Genomic DNA, 27406 nt, shown 5'->3' with positions numbered 1-27406 from the left:
AACCACTGGATTGCAAGGGAAGATCCTCTGCTATTTCTTTATAGATATGTGATGAAAAAAGTAAACCAAGTGAGAGAAATCAAGGTAACACAACTCAAAACCATCTTTACTATGTAAAACGTGAGTGAATCCGCCGAGGTCTTAATCAAGATGAACTGCGCTACCGACTCCAACAGTGACGCTAGCCCTTTGGCTTCTCTACACACATCACATCACAGACGTAGACAGTCACTCAAATGCTGGCCACCAGAATCTTCCCATCGGTTTGCTAACATCTATCAGCCTTCTCCTAAACATTTGGGCCACATTTCAGAAATGAAATTTTCTATATATAAATGTTTTACTCTGATAAAACTTCAAGGTCTTAAAATACAGAATAAAAACAAACAAATGAAATAAAAACACTCTAGTCCAGATCTCTTCCTCTCCCACAAAACTCAGTTCAGCATACTAGAGAAACAAAGTTATAATCACCTTCTTCACTTAAACAACTAGATTATTTAGATTGTTAGCTTAAATACTTAATTCCTATAATTGAAGGTCAATAATTAAACAAAATTTGATGCTTGGTAGTGATGGCATTTACATTCAAACCCTTTTCTACAAATATCTTGCTTCACATTTTCTACAGAAAATTGGAAGTTGAGAGTGAGCTCCCCCTTGACGTCTGCTTAGATAAAAGCCTACCTGCATCTGTAGGCCCTACTGCTCTAATATTTAAAAGGTATGGAGAAGCAACAGCAACTACCCCATAAAAGTATTGTATGGACCACCTGAAATGATACATGGTATGTGGCTTAAAAAAGAGCTTGATATACAATAAGCACTCAATAGATGTGAGCTACTATTGTTGGCTATATTAAGTAGTATTATTACCTAATTCCCCAAATGAAATAGGATAGCAACCACAAAACCATGGTATCCAGAGCTGACATGACAAATGGTGGATGTAGGAACATATGTGACCGTGAATCTTTTCCTTACCAACATTAACACTCCTTTAGTTGAAGGAGGGAGATGGATACTGACAATTACTGAGTAAGAGCTAGTATAAATGATGGGGCTAAAATTTAAAAAAGAAATGAAGCAGTTGGCATTGAAGTGAATTTAGGAATAACTACTGATAAATTTTGAAGTACTAGGTCACAAAAGAGTTATATTACTAGAGTTTACAAAATTGTGCAGGCTTTCCCTAGTAACATTAGTATATATATTTTCTAGAAGATTAAATAATAGTAAGAGATTTTTTTTTTTTTTTTCAGTGTCCACTGGAAAAAAAGGGTACTGTTTGGATAAGCACCTTCTGCCTAAAGCTTTGAGACCAAGGAAAGAAATAGCAAATTCTAAAAAAAGAAAAGGCAAATATAAAACAAAAAAATTCCACTGCCTTCTTATGCAACAGAGGGCACTGCTAACTTAGGAAAACATTAATTGTTGGATGTTAATTACTATAATACATCAAGTATCGAGCATCACTGCTATGCAACACTAGGTTTAAAAGGTGCAGAATTCCCTCACTGAGCCACTTGCTAAGTGTTTACAGACGACCTAAGCACCATAGTAGATGTGGTGTCAACAAAGGTGAATGAAGTATAGTCTCTGCTTCTGGAAGTTCACAGCATTCTGGAGAAGACATATATGCAAATGAATAATTCAAGTACCACAAAATAAATATTTAAAAAATAGTGACATGAATAGAGTGCTCTGCTGCTGCTGCTGCTAAGTCGCTTCAGTCGTGTTTGACTCTGTGTGACCCCATAGATGGCAGCCCACCAGGCTCCGCCGTCCCTGGGATCCTCCAGGCAAGAACACTGGAGTGGGTTGCCATTTCCTTCTCCAATGCATGAAAGTGAAAAGTCAAAGTGATTCACTCAGTCAAGTCCAACTCTTAGCGACCCCATGGACTGCAGCCCACCAGGCTCCTCTGTCCATGGGATTTTCCAGGCAAGAGGACTGGAGTGGGGTGCCACTGCCTTCTCCGATGGAGTTCTCTGGGAGCTTTGAAAAGGATGTGGCTATCTGTTAGAAAAGACTTTATGAAAGAGGTTACACTTGAGCTGGATCTTCAAGGTGAACAAAGAGTTTTCCAGAGTGAAGGAGAGACATTCTAAACATGGAACAAAACATGTGGAAAAAGTATAAAAGGATTAATACATTTGGAGGAATGTGACATTTCACGCTGAGGCACTGGGCGCTTCAGGGAAGAAAATGAGGCAGGAGAGGGTGGTTGCAGGCTCTGTCAGACTGCATCTCCCATGTGTTGGGCGACCCTGTGAGCCGGGTGGTCCCAACAAAGGTGTTCCACCAAAAAAGTGACAGAGTTTGGTTTCTTAGGAAAGCAAGTCTGGGGCTGCTCTGGAGGATTCACTTCCATAGAAGACAACTCAAATCTGAACCTGCTAAGTAAGAACTCTGTTGAGCTATAGTTTTCATCTTGCCTGAAAAAAAATAGCTGTTTTAACAAAACAGGGTCCCCAAACAGATGAACACAAATCAGTGTCAACTTCTAACATCAAGATTTAGAGAATCAAAGTATATATCAAATATGTCATATTCATGAACAGCTATAGTAAGCTCACAGAAAACTGTTAATAGGACTATAATAAAACAAATATTCAGCCCTGAAACAAAGGTAAAATACTTTCTAAAAGGACAAAATATACACTCCAAAACAGTTTTATTTTTGCTTCTTCATACTTTTTTTGGTTCTTTTGAAATGTTCCACAATAATCAAGTAATATATTTACAATTACTAATAAATTTCAAAAGCATTCACTGTTCATTGCATGCAATTCATAAACAATTATCTTTATAAAAATTCTGAAGCTAAAATACTACCTTTTTGTCTCCTTGTTTTCGTCTTCTTAATCCTGGTCTATAATCATCTCCAAATCTCAGAAAGTAATAGTAAGAAACTAGCCTCTCAATAGGATCCCTTATGACATTAATGTAAATAGGCTTTTTCTTCACTCCAAATCTGAAACAGAATAAAATTTAAATGGTGAAATCAACACTTTCATTCTGTCTGGGATGTCCTGAAATTATAAGTTTGAGGTATTAATTCTGTATGGAAAAAATATGAATTAATTTAAATAGAATATGTGGAGATTCAGAAATATTTCATGACTATTTATACTACAATAAAGTAGTAAGAATTTTAAAATTACAAATGAAGATACAGGAGAGGGGAGACAATTGAATGACAAATAGTCTTAAATTTTATTAGCAAGAATTACATAAAACATTTCAATTTTATATAGCAGTGAGTTCTCATTTCTGGCCCACCAAACTACGTAACTGTTATTTATGGACACAGCAGAAATCCATACAAGTGACCATTTGAGCTTACCCTCTGTGGTGCTAATTTTAAAAACTAGATAGAAGTGAAAGACATTAAGTCCTCAGCATTATTCATTCCTTAGGGAATGAAGAGAGTTGATGGAACACAGAAGATGTTTACTTTAGCATTCCTTGTAGACCCTAGAATTGTCTCGCTGGTTCCTGTTCTCATATCCTCACTTATCTCAACCTTGAACTTCAGTGTTACCGCAACTCTCCACTTTCCTTTATTCTTCATTTTTTAACACAATTACCAAGTTCTTCTGACTTTTCTTTTGTAGGTTTTCCACAGATTTGATCACTTCCTTTCCTGTCACAACTGCCCTCTTCGCAGGCCTCTTGCTTAGAGTACTGCGATAATTGGTGGCTTTGTAACTAATAATAATAGTTAGTTTTCTTGCATCCAATCTCTCTCCCTTTCAATTTACCTTCATGCCAATTTTCAACTGATATTTCCTAAAACACCACTGATTAGATCATTCTCTTAGGAACCTGAGATACCCCTGTTTATGTTGACATCAAACCCAAACTCCTTTGCTTGGTTGTTAACATCTGCTTGCCTTATGTCTTGGGACCCACCTTATTGATCCAACTTTATTTTCAACTCTCCACAAATAAGAAATCATCTATCAGTTATAATTAGGTCCACCTCTTCTCAGCTCAATTCAGTTCAGTCGCTCAGTCGTGTCCGACTCTTTGCGACCCCATGAATCACAGCCACCAGGCCTCCCTGTCCATCACCAACTCCCGGAGTTCACTCATACTCACGTCCATCGAGTCAGTGATGCCATCCAGCCATCTCATCCTCTGTCGCCCCCTTCTCCTCCTGCCCCCAATCCCTCCTACCAATATATCATACTTCTAGTTCTCAATACACGCCTTTGCTCATTGTCTTCCTTAACTAGAATGCTATTTGCACTTCCCTATTCCTTTTATTAATTCATTCAAAAAAGTACTTTTTTGTGTATCTAATACTTGCCAGGAACTATTTTAATATTAAGAAAACAATAATGGGGAAAAAAAAGACAAAATTCCTCGTCTTGCCAAAGTTAACATTCTACTTGGGAGAGACAGAATGTAAACTAATAAATAAGTAAATATCTTAATGGTAAAAATACTAAGGAGACAAATGATGCAGTGAAAGAGAACAGGGAGAAGGGGGACAGTACAATTTAAACTAGGGTTTTCCAGGGAGGCAGCATTATTATTGCCTTTTTTTTTGTATTTGGCTTCCCTCATAGCTAAGTCAGTAAGAATCTACCTGCAATGCAGGAGATGCAGGTTCAATCCTGTTTCAATCCCTGGGTCAGGAAGATCCTTTGGAGAAGGAAATGGCAACCCACTCCAGTATTCTTGCCTGGAGAATCCTATGGACAGAGAAGCATGGCAGGCTGCAGTCCATGGGGTTGCAAGAATCGGACAAGACTAAACCACCACAGCACTATGATTATGTGATGAGAAGAGAGCCCTGTCGATATCTGGGAGAAAGTGCTTCAGGAATATATAAGACTTCCAAGCAGGAAGGCCCTAAAGCAGCTAAGTGCTGGGCATTTTTGAGAATCAACAAGGTCAAAATGGCTGAGGCAGCATCAGGAAGGGGGTCATGACAGAGCATAACAGTGGAGAGAAGTGGGGGTGATGGTGGGGGAAGTGTAGACCACGTGGGCCTTGTAGGGCACTATAAGCATCAGGAGGGAGCCTGAGTCAGCAGACAAGTGTCATGATATGGAATCTAATGTACAGCATGGTAATTGTAATCAACAATGTGTGTGCATGCCCAATCCCTCACTCATGGCCAGCTCTTTGGGACTCCATGGACTTATAACTTAAATTTCCCTTCTTACTAAAATCTTTTTTTAAAGGCACCGAAAAAGCACATACCTAACCTAACCAGTTTCACATTTCCCGCTTACTTTTGCCTGTTACAATGTCTTATACACACACACAAACATTCTATAAATATTTTATACTAATTGTTGGCAAATAAGTAGTGAAAAGAGACTAGAGAAGAGAAAAAAGTAAGATGCCGAGATAGAACTTGCTTCTCTCAGCCTCCGAATTATTAACTGAACAGGACATTGCTAATTTACAAACAGGTTGGATTCTATAAGAAATGCTTTGTGTGTAAAAAGGGGTCAACTGTTGAATTCCAGTCCTTTTTCTCAAATAGCCATTTGTCTAAGTCATTAAAATCCTTTGTACATATGGAAATACCGAAAACTACAGAGAACTTTAGAGCCTCTTGATGAAAGTGAAAGAGCAGAGTGGAAAAGTTGGCTTAAAACTCAACATTCAAAAAACTAAGATCATGGTATCTGGTCCCATCACTTCATGCAAATAGATGGGTAAACAATGGAAACAGTGATAGACTTTATTTTCTTGGGCTCCAAAATCACTGCAGATGGTAACTGCAGCCATGAAAATTAAAAGACGCTTGCTCCTTGGAAGAAAAGCTATGACCAACCTAGACAGCATATTAAAAAGCAGACATTACATTGCCAACAAAGGTCCATCTAGTCAAAGTTACAGTTTTTCTGGAAGAATTGATGCTTTTGAACTGTGGTGTTGGAGAAGACTCTTGAGAGTCCCTTGGACTGCAAGGAGATCAAACCAGTCAATCCTAAAGGAAATCAGTCTCAAATATTCACTGGAAGGACTGATGCTGAAACTGAAACTCCAATACTTTGGCCACTGGATGTGAAGAACTGACTCATTTGAAAAGACCCTGATGCTGGGAAAGATTGAAGGTGGGAGGAAAAGGGGATGACAGAGGATGAGATAGTTGGATGGTATCACTGACTTGATGGACATGAGTTTCAGCAAGCTCTGGGAGTTGGCGATGGACGGGGAAGCCTGGTATGCTGCAGCCCATGAGGTTGCAAAGGGCTGGGCATAACTGAGTGACTGAACTGGACTGAACAGAGAACTTTTTGGTAAAACATTATTCTATTAATTTGTGAACTGGTTGATCAGAGCTTGGGGTATATTTTTTCAATGAACAACTCATAAACCTATAAAATCAACAATGATACAGTAAAAATTTTCTCACAATTTTTAGAAAAGGAAACAGTATTATTGCAAATATTATGGCATTATCAAATTAGGTATCAGAGCAGAAGCTCCATAAGGGAAGAAGACTTTCTCTCTGCTTCATAGCTCTATCATTAATGTTTAGCATGATGTCAGACAGGTGTTGGATATTAGAATTAGGCGAATGAACTGTTGTGAATTGGCTACTTATAAAGGCCTTTCTGCGGAACAGTGTACTCACCAGTGAGAAGAGGGTTGGGAGGCATTAGGGATACATACCTGCTACCTTAATTGAGAGAGCCATGAGTCTTATAACAGGAAAGGGCAGGACAGTGGGGCAATGACTCCATTCTTAGATTGTGAGATTCCCTGGACACCTCCTTTATCATCTCTATTATTAGCCACTGATCCACCTGAGCTAGCTATCCCCTTGGGAATTACCTCCTCCCAGAATATCTTCTACCAATGCCTCCTCTTTTCTCCTAGTCCCTGAAATGTGGAACAGATGGTGATTCTCACCAAGTAGAAGTGAAACAGGGATATGGCATTTGACAAAATTCTTCTTGCTGTCTGGGAAATGACTTTCTGGGACATGGCTTTAGGTGGCATTTATCTGTGTGAAACATAATTCTTAATGAGATAATCTATGTGAACTTATTCTGAAAATGGATAAGAGTTATTTTAATAAGTCAGAGTATGGGCATGTAGACATGGAAGCAAAGAATTATAACCGAAAACAGGCATGATAAAACAGCACTGGGCCATTCAGCTCAACCAGTTAGGAAACAAGTTTGTACGTTTACGTCTCTGGCCAACCAGGCAGTTTTATACCAGTGGAAAAACACATTCTGTAGTTGTAGACTCAGCTTTAACCCTGGCCAGTCATCTGAGCAATTCCTCAGGAGAGCTCAGACGGAAGAGTGGAAAACTCATCTTCACTCCAGGAAACTTAACTATTATTGACCCATGAGAACGTAATCTTTCTAGGAAGAGAAGAACATATTTCGTAAGAATCTGTCATGTTAAATGATGATCAAAAGGGAAAAAATATAATCTGAGCAGCAAGTTGGTAAGAAACCTTATTCTGACTGTATTAGCATACAGTTCAGTTTCAGTTCAGTCGCTTAGTCGTGTCCGACTCTTTGCGACCCCATGAACTGCAGCACGCCAGGCCTCCCTGTTCATCACCATCTCCCGGAGTTCACTCAGACTCACGTCCATCGAGTCAGTGATGACATCCAGCCATCTCATGCTCTGTCGTCCCCTTCTCCTCCTGCCCCCAATCCCTCCCAGCATCACAGTCTTTTCCAATGAGTCAACTCTTCGCATGAGGTGGCCAAAGTATTGGAGTTTCAGCTTTAGCATCATTCCTTCCAAAGAAATCCCAGGGCTGATCTTCAGAATGGACTGGTTGGATCTCCTTGCAGTCCAAGGAACTTTCAAGAGTCTTCTCCAACACCACAGTTCAAAAGCATCAATTCTTCAGCGCTCAGCCTTCTTCACAGTCCAACTCTCACATCCATACATGACCACAGGAAAAACGATAGCCTTGACTAGACGGACCTTAGTCGGCAAAGTAATGTCTCTGCTTTTAAACATTCTATCTAGGTTGGTCATAACTTTCCTTCCAAGGAGTAAGCGTCTTTTAATCTCATGGCTGCAATCACCATCTGCAGTGATTTTGGAGCCCCCAAAAATAAAGTCTGACACTGTTTCCCCATCTATTTCCCATGAAGTGATGGGACCAGATGCCATGATCTTTGTTTTCTGAATGTTGAGCTTTAAGCCAACTTTTTTGCTCTCCTCTTTCACTTTCATCAAGAGGCTTTTTCTTTTTAGCTCCTCTTCACTTTCTGCCATAAGGGTGGTGTCATCTGCATATCTGAGGTTAGTGATATTTCTCCCGGCAATCTTGATTCCAGCTTGTGCTTCTCCAGCCCAGCATTTCTCATGATGTACTCTGCATAGAAGTTAAATAAGCTGGGTGACGATATACAGCCTTGATGTACTCCTTTTCCTATTTGGAATCAGTTTGTTGTTCCATGTCCAGTTCTAACTGTTGCTTCCTGACCTGCATACAGATTTCTCAAGAGGCAGGTCAGGTGGTCTGGTATTCCCATCTCTTTCAGAATTTTCCACAGTTTCTTGTGATCCACACAGTCAAAGGCTTCGGCATAGTCAAGAAAGCAGAAATAGGTGTTTTTCTGGAACTCTCTTGCTTTTTCCATGATCCAGCGGATGTTGGCAATTTGATCTCTGGTTCCTCTGCCTTTTCTAAAACTAGCTTGAACATCGGGGAGTTCACGGTTCATGTATTACTGAAGCCTGGCTTGGAAAATTTTGAGCATTACTTTACTAGCATGTGAGATGAGTGCAATTGTGTGGTAGTTTGAGCATTCTTTGGCATTGCCTTTCTTTGGAATTGGAATGAAAACTGACCTATTCCAGTCCTGTGGCCATTGCTGAGTTTTCTAAATTTGCTGGCATACTGAGTGCAGCACTTTCACAGCATCATCTTTCAGGATTTGAAACAACTCAACTGGAATTCCATCACCTCCACTAGCTTTGTTCGTAGTGATGCTTTCTAAGGCCCACTTGACTTCACTTTCCAAGATGTCTGGCTCTAGATTAGTGATCACATCATCATGATTATCTGGGTCATGAAGATCTTTTTTGTACAGTTCTTCCATGTATTCTTGCCACCTCTTCTTAATATCTTCTGCTTCTGTTAGGTCCAGACCATTTCTGTCCTTTATCGAGCCCATCTTTGCATGAAATGTTCCCTTGGTATCTCTAATTTTCTTGAAGAGATCTCTAGTCTCTTCCATTCTGTTGTTTTCCTCTATTTCTTTGCACTGATCGCTGAAGAAGGCTTTCTTATTTCTTCTTGCTATTCTTAGGAACTCTGCGTTCAGATGCTTATATCTTTCCTTTTCTCCTTTGCTTTTTGCCTCTCTTCTTTTCACAGCTATTTGTAAGGCCTCCCCAGACAGCCATTTTGCTTTTTTGCATTTCTTTTCCATGGGGATGGTCTTGATCCCTGTCTCCTGTACAATGTCACCATCCTCATTCCATAGCTCATCAGGCACTCTATCTATCAGATCTAGGCCCTTAAATCTATTTCTCACTTCCACTGTATAATCATAAGGGATTTGATTTAGGTCATACCTGAATGGTCTAGCGGTTTTCCCTACTTTCTTCAATTTGTCTGAATTTGGTAATAAGGAGTTCATGATCTGAGCCACAGTCAGCACCTGGTCCTGTTTTTGTTGACTGTATAGAGCTTCTCCATCTTTGGCTGCAGAGAATATAATCAGTCTGATTTCGGTGTTGACCATCTGGTGATGTCCATGTGTAGAATACATGGTATAACAATAAGGAAGACAAACCAGGAACATTTCTTTACACCCACACTCTATATAGCCTGGACAGATGAATGAACATCAACAATAGTTAAAAGAAAAAGTGCACACTCAGAACATCTGAAAGGAACCTTGACAACTAGAAGATGATGAAGCTGAAGGAGGGCTCAAGAGTCTTCATGAAGTTATTACACTTTGAGATTTCTGCTTCACACCAGATTTAACATCTCAAGTTAAGTAGCAGTCTCACACAAGGGACACTGATACACAGTTGATCTGCAGTTAGATGAATTTGCAGATGTGGAAACTGTAAATAACAAGGGAGGACTGTACCCATTTATTCTGGACTCTCTTATCCCTAAAGCATTCCTAGAAACCTCCAAAATCTGCCACAGTAAATTCCCATTGTCTTGTTTCAAAAATAGTGAATAACCTGTTGGTATTTATTGGTCCCACTGACCATGATATGAAGAACAAAAGATTTTTAAAATAGCTATTTCTTGAAATGAGCATTCATCTATTAAAATCGGGCAATTTTTTTAAAATAGGAGGGGTGGTCTAACACTACCAAATGATAGTGAGGATACACAGCAAAATAATAAAGTCACTGGGAAAACTGCTTAGCAGTGTCTTACAATCTAGCAATCTCACTTCTAGGTTTTACATAAGAGAAATGAAGACACCGTGTCCACATAAAACCTATAGCAAATGTTCTGGCAACTTTACTCATAATCAGGAAAAGCTGGAAAAAACCCAAGTATCCAGAAACTGGTGGGTGGACAGAAATTGTTCTGCCTCCATCCTTACTCCCCAGAAAGGAACTAACCACTGACACATGCACCCAACTGGATGAGTATCAAAAGCAGGACACTAAGAAGCCATCCAAAAGGACTTGGTGACTGGCTAGACCCGTGTGGCAAAGAAAAGGGCGATTCAAAATGACTCTAAAGTTTCTTCTTTGGATGCTTTGATAAATAAAAATGGGTAAACTTCTCAAATGACAATACTGGAGGCAAAGACAGAATCTTGGGCAATTCCTGATTAGGAGTTGGGAATAAGGAGGGTCAGCACAAACTCAAAAAGGGAGAAGAAAACACCAGTAAGACATCACAGTAACTGAACAAAGTCAGAGTTTTAAGGGACTGGCTAACATGGCTCTGTGTGAGTCACAAATGAACTGCTTCTTATTACATTTTAATACTCACAACCACCCATAAAGTAGTTAATTATCCTCATTTCACAAACGGGAAACTGAAGATCTAAAGTCATGTGTCTGAGACTGCTGAGTTAGGAAGGAACTAAGGGAGATTTAACTGCAGATCTGACTACAGGGTCACAAAGAGTTTAACACAACTTAAGTGACTTGGCGTGGCACGGCTGACCTGAGAGATTTCTTCTCAGCATCTACAGGATCGATGTCACAGAAAGAGCTAGAATATAAGAGCAGTAAAAAGGCAACTCTTACATATTACTTAGAATGATTAAAATAATTTTTTAAATGTTTCTACAGTGTTGTGACAGCTTTGCTAAAAGATGTAGAAAGTGGTACAAACTTCAACTGGTTCAGCAGAGAAATACAAGGCAAAAGGGACAATCGCACAGAATCTATATATTATAAGCTCTTGGCCTAAAATACTAACATTTTATTCCTCTAGTGAAGCATTTAATTATTTGTTTCTTATCCTGACATACCTGCTTTACTGATTCATCTCAGTTGTTGTGAAAAAGACAAGTGGGGTGATACAGTGAAACCAAAACGATGGTGATGACAGCCCATACTCATTCCTGGGGATGACCAACAAAGGCAGCATACACCTACATGGGCCTGAATAAAACTGACTGCTGTATTTAAAAAAATGTCCAAATATCTTTCTGAGCCCGGATGATGACATATGACCCTAGGAAGCTAGATCATAAAAAAAAAAATTCTCAGCAGCGTCTGATCAAAACCAGCATTAGTTTCAGCTGGACATTATTCTTGATAAAGGAAAATAGTCTGAAAAAGGCTTTTGAAAGATGTTCAAATATTTTTCTTTGCAAAATATGAAGAAAATCAAAGTGGGAGTAGTAGATACTGCTGATAAATGAGTGGTATGAATTTTAAACAGAGAATAATCTGAATATTTTCACTGTTTATAATGAACCAAAATGAACTGATAATTATAGGGAAAAAAAGGGCGCTTCAGTGAACTCACTGAGAATAAGAACTCCAACTTGTTCAACTTTATACTGCCTGTATGTAACCTAGGACATTTTGAAAATGTCTTAATCTATACAATTTTCTTTCCACTGGAAAATTTCTAAATTCATAATTATTTTACATTATTTTAAAATGGTCTGTCCACCAATTAAAAACAGAAATTAAACACTAAATAGAAAAATGGAAAGAAGAACTAGGAAATGTGCTTAAAAATATAAGAATAGGATTAAGACAAAAAGGAATGAGATAAGGTTAAGACGACAGGACAGGAACACAACTATAACAATAGGATATTTCTGTTCTTATTCTAAAGTTCTAAACAAAACCAGATAAACATAACCAAAATATAGCTTGAGCAGATATGGGTTTAAAAATAAAATGCGTGCTTCTTGTGATCAGTCTAAATTAGAAAGCACTTTTCAATTTTTATTTGTCCATCTTACTGCCTAGGTTTCCTGGGTTTGTACTCTTTTTAGTGTTTCTGCTAAGGCAATTGAAAAGCTATGTGATTATATATTTCTTTCATCGAATTTGACCACTTTTTTCTTGAAGGCAAGTATTTTAATGGACTCCACAAGGTACTATACTGGTCAAGAATACGTTTTAAAGAATAAAGTATTTTAAAAACTGGTAAGGTGATGTTTCTTTCCTCCCTTCCTTACTTGTGGTGAGTATGACAGTCAAACTAAAAATCATTTTAAAAGATACTAGTTATATCTAAAACAGTTTGTGACTATATACATCAAAATACATTTTCTCTAGTTGATTTTCTTAAGGTATTTGTTTAAAATCTTGTAAAGGTCTATCGAAATTTTTCACAATACTTTTTGCTTCCAATAAAATGAAACATATTATGAAAATATTCAAATCCTTAAATGTTCATATCAGTATTTAATACATGAGATTAATCTTTCTAAGAACTCTGTATTTTTTCAACTGTAAGAACCCTAGCATACACCAGAGCTTCATTCGAAGACTTTTGCCAAAAGCAAAAGTACTCAATTTTATTTTAATAATGAAAACCTCAAGTATGAAGCCAAGCTATGTGTGGGGGAAAAAAAATCATTTACGTGAAAGGGTAACAAACATTCAATTGAAAGATAATGCAGCCCTGAGGGAATATGCATATGAATGAAGTTTATGAAATTGGTTCAGTCCCTCTGCAAAGAAAAATAATTAGTTTATTTTAAAGCTGCCTATAAAATGTTTTCAATACTGCTGCATGAATAATTTACAGAAACATGCACATCTAACTTTAAAGCTAATATTTTACTGAAAGGTCCTGAGTGCTGTAGGAGGAACTAGAAACGAGAATATACTGTTTCATGTGTGTAACATTTGGGAGATTCCTTTCAATTACTTGCTTTCCAAGAAAGTTAAGATTTATTATCAATGTGAATCTGTAACATTTCATTCAACTGTTTTTCTTTTCAAATTTGAAAAGTTGAAATGATAGTGGGACATCAATTTAACTTTTGGATTTTACACAGAATGCTCTTTGAAGCTGTCAAATACAAGGGGATATATTGCTCTGAAGTCATGACTGCTAAAGAAATGACTGAGCAAACACATCTAAGATTAAACAATTTAAAAGTAGGGGACTTCCCTGGCAGTCAGTCCAGTGGCTACGACTTTGCCTTCCAATGTGGGTTCAATCCCTGATCTGGAAAGTAAGATTCCACGTGCTTCGCAGCCAAAAGAATAAAGCAGATGCAATACTCTAACAAGTTCAACAAAGACATTAATAATGTTTTTGGAATAGTTTTATTAGGGGAAAGATTTGCATTTGAGGTTTTCCAACAATAATACTCTATGTGCTACAAAAAAATATTTAAATAGATTCACCAAACTATACATATTTAGAATATTCCTTTTAATCAGTCTTCTGATTAGTACTTACTGTGGCACAAACTCTAGGGGGAGGCACATAGTGCTTGGATACTGTACAAAGGCCTATACTTTATTAACTTTTCTTGAAAGAGTTATGACAGGAATACCTTGATCCTATGCTTCCCCCAAAACATGGAAAATTAGAGTTATTTATGTCCAGTTTCAGGCAAATCACTATAAAGAAAAATCACTTTAAAAAAAAGTCTTTTTATATCTCAATTGTAAAGCTAAAACAAGGTAGTCAAAGGGGAAGTGTGTCTTGGCTGAGAAGCAGACACTTCAGGTTATGAATAAGTGAGTAATGGCTTCTTTGCTTTCTCTGTTCTCAGTCAATGATGTGGTAAGTCGTAATTCGACTAGCTTCTAGGTTAAAACTTGGAACTCTCCTAAAATAGTGTTATTTGATTGCACATGAAGCAGAAATATAATGATAAATAACTTTAAAGGGCATTACCTAAATTTATCTACCTTAAATTTCTAAAATTAATATGACAATCATCAATTTATGAACACTAGAGGGCAGTAAAACACTAGAAGGTATATTTACATTCCATATCTAAAGCGGCAAACACAAGCCAGTACTCTTCTAAAAATCAAAATCACAATTATTCAATAACTTTATCCCTTTTTAGGTTGCTAAAGTACAAAGCATTCTTTTGTGTATAATTTTGGGTATAACTTACTTTGCAAAATCCAAATAAGAAATGTGCCCATGATAAAACCCTGGTTTCATCTCTTTCCAGGAAGTTATATTCTTTACAAAGCGCACCTAAAAAAGGAGAACATACTCATTACTTAAGTACAATTTAAAGAAAATAAAATTTTGTGATAGCAAAATGCTTTTCATTTAGGCATTTAAAGCTGATCACACCACTTTGACAATTATGGAGTTTGAAATACAGGCTTCAACTAAGAAAAGCATAGTGTGACCTGTAATTACTAATGCATCATAGAGAAGTTACTGTCACCACTCTTAGAAAAGAGTGAAAGAGGATCTTGAAAACAAAATTGCACAATGCAACCATTTACAATACTGTACAGTGAGTACATTTATATGGTGGGGGGGAGGGTATACAAACACACAAGCTGAAGCAGGTAGCAATTCAATATGGGGATAGTCTATGCAAATCTCTTCTTCCTAGAAACTCGTTATTCATAAAAATTCACATTTCTAATGACTGACAAATAAAACAAATATCAACTAATCCTAAAACCAAATGAGTGAAGAAAAGATGAGTATCAGAAGACTTTAAACCACTAAGAGCAGATATCATATGGTTGAGCAGATATCATCAACTTGTTGATAAAAAAGCTAAAAGATAAATTTTAAAAAATATCTAAATATTACTATTTTAATCTACTAGAATTAAAAGTATACAAAATATTAGTTAATATAACAGTTTAAGTATAAATATTAAAGTTTCAAGAACTGGTTAATACAGAACTTGATAAACCAGCTACAAAACAGAATTATAAGAATTATGATACATAATTCTTCAAAGAAAAATAATATAAATTTCTGATAATCAAATCTCTGCAGGATCAACAGCAAGTGGTTAAGAATCTCTTCTGGAGACTAGAGACAGTGTGGGGATGGCTGGGGGTGGCGGCCCACCACCCTCTGCAGGGAAAGCCCCTGTAAGCTGTGACCTCAGCCCCTGACACAGAACTGTCAATCGCCTACTTCTGACAATTCATCAGTCCTTCACTTACACTTTATAATAGTTACATGGTGCTATTCTGGAGCACTTCTTACCAGGTTAGTCAATAAATTAATAGCCATGAATGATGGCTCCTGGATAAGGCCCACTGGTAGGAACAGAGTAGGGAAACTGCGGAAGCAGCCTTATGTTGGAGGATGTGAAGTAAGGCAAGATGGAAGATTCTGGAAGGAGGATTTATAACTCAATTTATAACTCAAATACTAACAATGGAGTTAGAAACAATGGAGTTTATGGAGGGGAAATGAAAGAACCTTATGTTATTATTTTACATATACACACACATTATTAAAATCTGAAAATTGGATGTAGGTAACAAAATTATGTTGTATTAGAGAGTACACAATTATATTTCAGCAGATATTTACAAATTGTCCCCACCAAAACGAATGAGCCAAATAAACATGTGACTTGAGATTTCAGGTTCTTTCCTATTTGTTCTTTTTTTTTTTTTTCTATTTGTTCTTCAAGATATCAAATAGAATAAAAATATCAAATGGCAAATGAAAAAGAAATAGAAAACAAAATACTACTTAATCCATAAACTGAATCCTTAAAAAAGTTTACATGTTGAATATGAAAAACACTTATAATTTCTATTTAATGGTAAATTATACAAGCTTTTGGTTCTGTGAAAATAATTTTCAGTATTTCAGTCCCAAATGAGGAAGAAATACAAGGCAAAGAGACTAGGAATGGGAGATGGTGGTTCAAGGGTGCTTAAGATAGCTCTTCAGAAGCTGAGATTTAAATGGATGTGATGGTATAAGAGGGAAATGAAAGGGAATGACAGATTGAAACCTAAGAAAACACTGTTATATAAGCCAAATGTTAGAGGATCATAGTACACTGGGATGAAAGACAGGTATAAACTTCAAGTGTCCTTTTTCCTTCCACCCTTCCAAAGGATGGTCAAGATCAAACTAAATTCTCCTAAAGACACACTCCATCTGCTGTGTGTTCTGTAATGTGAGGTGAAGAGCCCTGGAAGCTGGATGAGACCTGGACTGCTACTGGGCTTCCCAAACTCAGCGTACAAATGCATCACCTGCATTTTTACATCTCTTGTTAAAATGCAGATTCTGACTCTGCAGGTCTGGAGTGGGGCCCAAGATTCTGCACTTCTAAGAAGTTTCCACAGCATGGCCAGGTCAGCAGGTGACACTGAGGAGCAAGCCTTTAGCATGTGTGGACCCAGGACCTAGCTCTTGGTTTTATCAACATGAAGCTCGTTCTGTACTGCCTGCAAAGGAGGCCTGAGGCCTATAGAGGCTCTTTAACAAGGATATACTCTCTCAGTTATTGCTTTCATGATATGGAAAAAAAAAAAGTATGCTGAACTAAAACAGTGGTATAAATGTTATCACATATACAGATAATACACACACACACACACACACACACACACACACACATGCTACCACAACATATAAAACAGAATGCCCCCGCCTACTCAGTCTCCTCCATCTGCCCACCCAGTGATGCCTGAAGCACTCTGGAACCAAAGCATTCCAAGAAACACAGAAAGTAATAAAATAAATAAAAGGGCTGTGCCTCCATTGGACTCAGGGGAGTCTGGTGAAGGCAGAACAGAACAAGGCAAGAGGCATCCACTGCTGTCACCGATCTCAAACTTTCCTGTTTGCAGAATCAGCATTTTAGAGGTAGAAGGGGCCTAGGATATTTTGTACTCTTTATGTTACAGAAACTGAAGTCCAAGAACCACATAGCTCCGATTTTGGGTCCAATCATCCTTCTATCGGAGAAGGCAATGGCACCCCACTCCAGTACTCTTGCCTGGAAAATCCCATGGACGGAGGAGCCTGGTGTGCTGCAGTCCATGGGGTCGCTGAGAGTTGGACACGACTCAGTGACTTCACTTTCACTTTTCACTTTCATGCATGGAGAAGGAAATGGCAACCCACTCCAGTGTTCTTGCCTGGAGAATCCCAGGGATGGTGGAGCCTGGTGGGCTGCCGTCTCTGGGGTAGCACAGAGTCGGACATGACTGAAGCGACGCAGCAGCAGCAGCAGCAGCAGCAGCAGCATCCTTCTATACCACTGGCTAATTTCTTTAATCTATTATTGTCCAATTCAAACAAGGTTGGAGAGGTCTGGGGACCAGAAGACTTGAAAGAGGAGCAGACAGATATCTTTGACATCATAATACTGATCAACAGACTAGGACACTGAGAATTTCAGGTTCTGTCCAATGCTCAGGAAATCCCTGAGATCCAGACAGTCAAATCTCCAAGATCTCAAAGCTCTGTTGATATATCTCTCTCAACTGTTTATTTTTCTGCTTACATTCATTATAATCTCAACTTCCAATCTACTCTGTACACTATCTCTTGTATTGAATAACCATTTTTTGACAACGGCCACTGACTTAGTCTTGCCTTTTTATTGTCCTGGGTAACCTCAAGGGTTGCTGAACAATGCTGGTCAAAACTAAGAGACCCAGGCTAAATGTAGGACTTTGAATCTTATTATACCAAATACTTTCTGAGGCATATTCAGGTACGTTACTAAATTCTCTACAGTCCTTTTTTTTTTAAATTTTTTAATTTTTTGGCCGTGTTGCATAGCATGTGGGATCTTAGTTCCTAACCAGGGATCGAACCCATGCCCCTGCATTGGGAGCACAGACCATCTGGGAATTCCCTACACTCTACTATTGCTAGTCTCCAAACACACAGAATCTTCCTCTAATCTCCAACTAAGAGAATACTGAAAGCTACAAACTTGATATATATGTGAATGTATTTTTTTCTTTCATCTAATCAACATTTAACTACGGCAATCTGTTAAAATCTCATTAATAAAGCTGTGGCTGATTTGCAATAAATCAAAAGATGCTGAGCTGAGATTTACCTTTCCTTCAGAGGGAAGCAAAAAGTGCTAAGTAAACAAATACTGTCAATAAGGTTAAAGTGGTGGTTCACACTAATCTGGAGAAAAGTCTGAGCATTTAGAAGTGTCATTTATATATGACTGAAATTCTACACCATCCTAATCTCCTTTTCAAAAGTAATCTTCCAGGACATAAAAACCTAATTAATGACCTCTGAAGAACATACTTTTTAAATGTTTTCCTTTCAAAGTATTAATTTAGCCACATTTAATTTTTATCCTCTGAGTTCTCTAGAATTTTCCCTGCTTCTCATCGGTCATATTCGCTTACGCCCTTTCATCAGTCTAGCTGCAGGCCCTGCCCTGTCACTTTCTGTGTTCTCGTCTCTTCTCTTCCACTTGCCTTTCAGTTTTTCTTCTGGTTTTCCTCTACAGTGGTGCATTCTGCCCAAGACTGTGAGATAAAGCTCTGGGATAGAGAGGAGGAGATAGTAAGGGGAGATGTAGATAGATAGATAGTAAAGGGGGACACAGATCAGGTGGGCAAGCTTCTACTCAGTTCATTTTATGGAGTCTTACTGACTACGATACTTGGCACTAATGAAAGATAAAGAGAGGGGCAAAAAGGAGCTAAACTAATAGCGTCAAGTGAGGCTGAATCTGAAAACACTGAAAACTCTTGGGGAAAAGAAATAAAGTCACCATAGCAACTTTATTCAAAGAGAATTTCCATACTCTGATTGCAAAAGGCTATCAAGAAGGTGTTTCAGAAATAGTAGTTAGATACAACACAGGAAAAAGAGATGTTTTATGGCTAGCCTGGAGCAAATTTTTAACTGTCATTTTTGTCAGATTTTATAACTCTTAAGCAGAGTTAGGCTAGCAGGTAATCAGAAGAGGCCTTTAGGGAAAACACAAGCAATGTAGGGAGTGGTGTTGTGATTTATTTGCTAGTTGAACCAGAATTGAACCAGTGCAATAGGAAAAGCTGAGAAAGCACCCTCTCACTAACACTATATCTAGATTTATATTCTTAATAAGAGTAATCTCAACATTATGATTAAATGTGATCACAAAAGAACTTGTTTTCACTATCTAAAAGTAGGAATGTCATCCTGAACATCCTGGTCAAATTCCAACTTTGTAATTACTATCTATTGAGTGAACATTACTATTAACTTGGGTAATTATATACACCAAACTCCTACTCATGCATATACTTAAAATAAACATTCACTGTACAGCCGTGGGTAGTTTTATGAGACTAAATTGGAGAGGAAGTTTTCTATGCAAAGAGAAAAAATGAGTAATAATTGGATACCATATAAGAAAGGTTCAGCAGCAAAAGAACACAGTAAACTATCTGTACTAAAGCTCAGAACTGTGTTGTTCAATCCTACTACTATCAATCAGAGGTACTCCTTCTGCCAGGATTTACCACCAAGGCATCAAGCTCAGCTAAGAATTACCTTCAGAACCTAGGCAGGTTCATTTGTTCATTCATTCATTCAACAAAAAATTACAGAGTATCTACTATGTATCTACAACACATACAATACGATATGGACTATCTACAATAGAATGGTAAAGACTAGAGAACTCTTCAAGAAAATTAGAGATACCACGGGAACATTTCATGCCACGATGGGCACAATAAACAAGAGAAATGGTATGGACCTAACAGAAGCAGAAGATATTAAGAAGAGGTGGCAAGAATAAACAGAAGAACTATACAAGAAAGATCTTCACCACCCAATCACGATAGCATGATTACTCACCTAGAGCCAGACATCCTGGAATGTGAAGTCAAGTGGGCCTTAGGAAGCATCACTACGAATAGCCCTGTAATGTGAAGTCAAGTGGGCCTTAGGAAGCATGACTACGAACAAAGCTAGTGGAGGTGATGGAATTCCAGTTGAAGTATTTCAAATCCTGAAAGATGATGCTGTGAAAGTGCTGCACTCAATATGCCAGCAAATTTGGAAAACTCAGCAGTGGCCACAGGACTGGAAAAGGTCAGTTTTCATTCCAATCCCAAAGAAAGTGAAAGTGAAAGTGAAGTCGCTCAGTCGTGCCTGACTCTTTGCAACCTGTGGACTGTAGCCCACCAAGCTCCTCCATCCATGGATTCTCCAGGCAAGAATACTGGAGTGGGTTGCCATTTCCTTCTCCAGAAAAGGCAATGCCAAAGAATGCTCAAACTACCAAACAACTGCATTCATCTCACATGCTAGTAAAGCAACGCTCAAAATTCTCCAAGCCAGGCTTCAACAGTACGTGAACTGTGAACTTCCAGATGTTCAAGCTGGTATTAGAAAAGGCAGAGGTAACAGAGATGAAATTGCCAGCATCCGCTGGATCACCGAAAACCAAGAGAGTTCCAGAAAAACATCTATTTCTGCTTTCTTGACTATGCCAAAGCCTTTGACTGTGTGGATCACAATAAACTGTGGAAAATTCTTAAACAGATGGGAATATCAGACCACCTGACCTGCCTCTTGAGAAATCTGTATGCAGGTCAAGAAGCAACAGTTAGAACTGTACATGGAACAACAGACTGGTTCCAAATAGGGAAAGGAGTACATCAAGGCTGCATACTGTCACCCTGCTTATTTAACTTATATGCAGAGTACATCACAAGAAATACTGGGCTGGATGAAGCACAAGCTGGAATGAAGACTGCTGGGAGAAATATCAATAACCTCAAATATGCAGATGACACCATCCTTATGGCAGAAAGCAACGAAGAACTAAAGAGCCTCTTGATGAAAGTGAAAGAGCAGAGTGAAAAAGTTGGGTTAAAATGCAACATTCAGAAAACTAAGATCATAGCATCTGGTCCCATCACTTCATGGCAAATAGATGGGGAAAGAGTGGAAACAGTGGCAGACTTATTTTCTTGGGCTCCAAAATCACTGCAGATGGTGACTGCAGCCATGAAATTAAAAGATGCTTTCTCCTTGGAAGAAAAGTTATGACCAACCTAGACAGCATATTAAAAAGCAGAGACATTACTTTGCCAACAAAAGTCTGTCTAGTCAAAGCTATTGTTTTTCCAGTAGCCATGTATGGATGTGAGTTGGACTATAAAGAAAGCTGAGCGCTGAAGAATTGATGCTTTTGAACTGTGGTGTTGGAGAAGACTCTTGAGAGTCTCTTGGACTGCAAGGAGATCCAACCAGTCCATCCTAGAGGAAATCAGTCTTGAATATTCATTGGAAGGACAGAGGCTGAAGCTGAAACTCCAATACTTTGGCCACCTCTTGCAAAGAGTTGACTCACTGGAAAAGACCCTGATGCTGGGAAAGATTGAAGGCAGGAGGAGAAGGGGACAACAGAGGATGAGATGGTTGGATCGCATCACCAACTCAATGGACATGAGTTTAAGTAAACTCTGGTAGTTGGTGATGGACAGGGAGGCCTGGCATGCTGCAGTCCAAAGGGTCGCAAAGAGTTGGGCACGACTGAGTGACTGAACTGAACTATGTTTTAGGTATGGTTCTAAGCCCAGGGATACAAAGTGAACAAGACAGACAAGGTCCCTGCCCTTAAGAAACTTAAATTATAATAGAGAAAATGACAGGAAATAAATAAATCAGTAATAGGAAAGATAGTGAAAGAATAATGGTACCTAGTAACCTGAAAGAAGTACTTAATAAAAAGGATGGCCAACTAAGGTTTTGCTATGAGGATGTCAATAAGCTGAAACCTTAACAAATAATATAAAGCCAACTGTGAGGCCAGGAGAAGTGCATTCTAAGAGGAAATGTTAAGTATAGAGGCCCTGAAGCGGTAAACGCTTGGTGCATTCAATGAATCAAAAGTTCAGTGTGGCCAGCAAATAAAAGATGGAAGCAATGGCCAATGGGCAAGTGTCTGATCAAGAAGGAGGACCTGTTGGCCCAGGTAAGGAATTTAGATTTTGTTGGGGAGGTAGGAATGCTAATTTAAAGATAAGTAACTCACCATCCTGGGAAGATTATAATACGCATCTTGTATGATTCCATCACCTCACTGAGAATCATGTTCTAGATCTTTGCTATTCAAACTGTGGGTCAAGGACCAGAAGTATCAGTTTTGGCATTAATAGGAAGCTTCTCAGAAATTCAAGTATCAGGCTTTATCTCAGTCCTTCTGAATAAAAAACTGTACTTCAACTGGTGTTCAGTATACACATTCTAAGTTGAGAAGCATTCACCTGAAGTGTTGTTCTGAAAAATCAGTATTTGCAACTATTTATATAAAACCATATGCTTTAATGCAAATAGCCAGACGTTGGTTTAACAGTAAATTAAAAAAAAATACTATACTGTCCTGTAAGAGAATACAAATTCTGGATAATTCCAGAAAGGGGTTAAATATGATCAGACCAGATCAGATCAGAGATTTATTTATCTCAAATAAATATATGAGAGCAGACAAGAATAAAGAAGAATCATAAAAGATGATGCCATTTAAACCTACTTGTTACTTTAAAGACAAGATGTCCCATAATATAAAGATACTTTTGTGTACTAGAGTCAACTTCATTTTCCAACTAGAGGAACCGACTACCTGTCTCCTGCTGATTCCTGTCCATTAACAGAGTAAAGCCCATCTCAAAAACATAACCTACACAGCTGAATCTACCTCATACTTACCACTTAAGTCCTTTCATGCCTTATATTCTCAAATCATTACCTCCTAATCTCCTTGTTCTAACTGTTCCTCTTATCCCAACCTCTTAATTCTGAAAAACTCTTATTAAACTACAGCAAAGTTGAAAGAATAGTAGCCAATATTTATACATTCTTCACCAAGAGTCACTGGTAACATTTTGCCACTTCTGTTTATCTCTTTCTTTCCTCCCCTCTCTCTATGTACACACACACTTAATTTTTTTCTGCATCAAAGTCGCAGACATTTTTGTTCAAGCATCCAATCATGGGTCTTCATGTCTCCTTAGTCTCCTCTAGCCCATCACTCCCCTTCCCCCTGCCCTTTTTGCTTGTGATGGCACTGACACTAACAGCTCAGGACACTCGTCCTAGATGTATATGTTCTATATAACATTCTACAACATGGATTTGCTTGTTTTCTCAGGATGAGGTCCAAGTTAAACATTTTGGTGAGAACACAACTTGATGTTTTCTTTGAATAGTTCTCATCGTTGTGTCCAGTGTTAGAAAGTTGTCTTATAGCTATGATATATCTGATAATGACTTAGACCTTCCCCCCATCCCCGGCCCATGAAATATAAATCTGCCAAAGCTTACTGCATAAGACATTTATAGGCATCATGTACTGGTACATTTTTCCAGTTGCATTTAGATGAGATAAAACTTCTGTTTTCCTTTTAATAGCCTGTTGCGCGCGCATGTGTGTGTGTGTGTGTGTGTGTATGTGTTTATGCAGCAAAAGAGATGCACAGACACTACGTTAAAGGCAAAGGGGTTACATAATGAACAACACTTAAGATGTATTTGTGGGGGCCAGAGTGGAAGAATATCCTTGATCACCAGCTGACTATTTCAGAATGTCAGCTGGTAGTTCAGTATCTGTAGTTAATTAGGTAGGGGTGGCTTAATATACAAAATATTCTCTAATATACCATATCTAATTTTTTTTTAACTGATGCTTTCTTCTGAATAGAAACAGTTCTTCAAACAAGTCATAGGTGCTATTTCCTTTCCCTTTGCATGACATATTAGATAGCATTTTAATTTTACTTTCAATCTAGTATAAGCTTCCTCTAAATGTAAACTTTTGAATATTAGATACCTTGAAAATAATTTCAAAAATATTTCCTGAAAATCATCTTGTATAATACTTGATTTTAACACCATATTTTTATTGTCCTTGTGAACTGTTCTGAACTGCCCTATTATTTAAATAAGAATTAATAAATGACCTATTTTGCTCTTCTTTCTTCTTTGAGAAATAGTTTCTAATCAGTATCTAACTCAAGTGAGACTTAAAAAATGAGGGTTTTATTAAATCTGCTGTTGTCCTGATCTTCTATTTAAAGCCCAATTTACTCGTAAAAATATTTAGGGATATAATAGATGATTGTGCCTTCTGTTCTTTCATCTTCCAACCTCAGCAGTCCAGTCTGCTTAATATTTGCCTTTAATATCCCCAGCTCTTTCCTAGATTCATTTTTGCATGGGAGACTTTGCTAAACTTTTTATCTGCTTAATCATTCTTCTCAAAAATCTTAGAGGTAAAGACAGAGTATTTCTGGTTTGATATAAAAGCATTCCCTATGTAACAGTTAACGCGTATTCAGAGTCGGACACGACTGAAGCGACTTAGCAGCAACAGCAGCAGACACACTCCTCAGCTCTGCTTTCAAGTTTCCTTTATTGTGCATGTGATGTATACTGAGATTATGCTACATTCCTTGGGGAATTACCAAAGAAATTAAAAACAAGGCTATGTTATTCAAAGAGCTTTTTTATAATTTACTAGGAAACATAAAACATAGTTGCAGGAACTATGAGAACTATTCAGAGAAAACATCAAGTTGTGTTCTCACCAAAATGTATAACCAAAATGTTTAATTTGGACCTCATCCTGAGAAAACAAGCAAATCCATGTTGTAGTGTTATATGGGCTTCCCTGGTGGCTCAGACGGTAAAACGTCTGTCTGCAATGCGGGAGACCCGGGTTCAATCCCTGGGTTGGGAAGATGCCCTGGAGAAGGAAATGGCAACCCACTCCAGTATTCTTGCCTGGAGAATCCCATGGGCAGAGGAGCCTGGTGGGCTACAGTCCACGGGATCGCAAAGAAAAATTTGAACAAATTAACTCTATTTTTCTAAACAGTATTACTGAAGAAATGTAAAATATTATGTGAGTATTAAGAAATGCTCCTTGTAAACCAAGATATATTCTGAAAAGTAATCATGCAGATTTAAAATCTACTACACACTGAATCGGAGAAGGCGATGGCACCCCACTCCAGTACTCTTGCCTAGTAAATCCCATGGATGGAGGAGCCTGGTAGGCTGCAGTCCATGGGGTCGCTAAGAGTCGGACATGACTGAGCGACTTCACTTTCACTTTTCACTTTCATGCATTGGAGAGAGGAAATGGCAACCCACTCCAGTGTTCTTGCCTGGAGAATCCCAGGGACGGGGGAGCCTGGTGGGCTGCCGTGTATGGGGCTGCACAGAGTCGGACACGACTGAAGCGACTTAGCAGCACACACTGTATAAAATTTGATAGTTTAGGACACTTGCCCTTGAGATATACAAAATTACATAATGAATAGTTTTTATGACCCACTTAGCTAAATAAGCTCATGTTTCTTCTCATTTACAAAGGAGTTATTTGATTTGGCTGATGAGCGTAGATTTTTGGTTCTATAGAAGAGAATAATTGAGGATACTGCAGAGAGCCAAGAATTATATGGGGACATGATATGCCATATATAATTAGCCTTTACAAATAGTTCTCTAGTAAGAAAGCGTACCTAACCATGTGTCAATGTTATTCTCTTATTTCAATGAGAGGATTAAAGCTACGCTAAATAGTGGGATAACAGCAATTCTGGGACAATAAAAAAAGGTCAGCTATTTTCAAACAGATAAATACATTTTAACTACATGACTATCACAAATACCTGTCTAATAAGCTACCCCAATATGGTACTTGATCCTACATAGTATTTTCAAATATTATCTTTTCTTATCATGGGGCTCAATTCCTATTCCCTTTAATATCTATGGAAAGAACTATACTTATAGTAAGAACTCCAGGTGTAAAGAAAATATCTGAAGCTACTGCTAAAGAGGGGAATCAGTTTCAGTTTCTGAGAAAACTTCCTCTACTTTTCTTAAAACCATTTCATAAATTATCTATCCATCTGTTTATCTAAAGATTCTTAACAACCTCAAAGATACTGCACCCCAATGTTCACTGTAGCACTTTTTATAAAAGGATACAAATTAACTTAATTACACAACAGAAAGAGTTATAGATGTGGAAAACAAGTTTACGGTCACCAGGAGGTAAGGAGAGAAGGGATAAATTGGGAGATTAGGACAGACACAAAACATACTACTATATATCTAAAACAGGTAACTAATAAGAACCTACTGTAGAGCACAGGGAACTCTACGCAATCCTCTGTAATGACCTACATGGGATCAGCATCTTAAAAAGAGTGTATACATGTAAATGTGTAACTGATTCATTTTGTTGAACAACAGGAATTAACACAACATTGTAAATCAACTATACTCTGATAAAAAATTTTTAAAAAAGATTCTCAATAACTTGAAAGGCAAGATTATATTAAAAATACAAGTCATAACCCCTGTTCTCCAGAAGTTTATAGCTAATACTTACATGAAAGAAGGTAAGATTAAATTCAGGAGTCTAGTCACAAAACTGAACCATATAGAATACAAGTATTCATCAAATAAAGATTTCTCAGTGATGAACTGAGACAATATAATGATTTTTATTGCAGGGCATCTGCTAAAAATATTTCACAGTTTTAAAGGGCTAGCATACTGAAGAGCATCAAGTTTCTCTTCAAAACTTCAAGCTGTTAATTCATTTATTTCACAAGTATTTCAATACATATTGTAGGCAAGGAAATGTACTAAATACTGTGAAGAATGTAAAACTAGACAAGTTTGGTCGATCCATTTCTCCAAGAAACTTATAATCCACTGGGCTCAGCATACATATCCCTTAAAATGCTTTATCTTCTTGAAATACAAAACTTGAGTTAGTGTCAGAAAACGTTATTAATCCAAGTGGCATTTACCTGATCTTGCAGTGACATCACTGGGTTATTTTTGGTAGTGTTGATGTGAAGAACATGGTATTTATTCTTTGCACACAGGTCATAGGCAATATTGGTAAAAGAGGTGCTTGCAGTTTTGGGGACTCTGTTATAAATGATCACCATGTCGTCTTCCTCATCTAAAGCTACATCTTGCCGAGGGCCATCCATGGTATGTCGCTGCTCAATCTCTCGAACTTCATGTCGTGCAATAGCCCTTTCTGCAAAGAAA

The 27406-nt window shown here is 37.9% G+C and overlaps 1 protein-coding gene across 2 annotated transcripts in view; it reads right to left on the bottom strand.

Moving 5' to 3' along the window:
- Positions 1 to 27406, bottom strand: part of HS2ST1 (heparan sulfate 2-O-sulfotransferase 1) — a 187662-nt gene that overhangs the window by 9486 nt on the left and 150770 nt on the right. For both annotated transcript variants that reach the window (XM_018045698.1, XM_005678145.3), the window contains exons 2-4: positions 27157 to 27395; positions 14505 to 14590; positions 2839 to 2977 (exon numbers count right to left, since the gene is read on the bottom strand). In XM_018045698.1, coding sequence (XP_017901187.1) covers positions 2839 to 2977; positions 14505 to 14590; positions 27157 to 27395 — 464 coding nt within the window. The remainder of the gene's footprint in view (positions 1 to 2838; positions 2978 to 14504; positions 14591 to 27156; positions 27396 to 27406) is intronic.

This window comes from Capra hircus, chromosome 3 (genome assembly GCF_001704415.2).
Source record: "Capra hircus breed San Clemente chromosome 3, ASM170441v1, whole genome shotgun sequence".
Classification (NCBI taxonomy): Eukaryota; Metazoa; Chordata; class Mammalia; order Artiodactyla; family Bovidae; genus Capra; species Capra hircus.
Note: the sequence above shows the minus strand (reverse complement) of the source record. Positions and strands in the feature narration are given on the sequence as shown.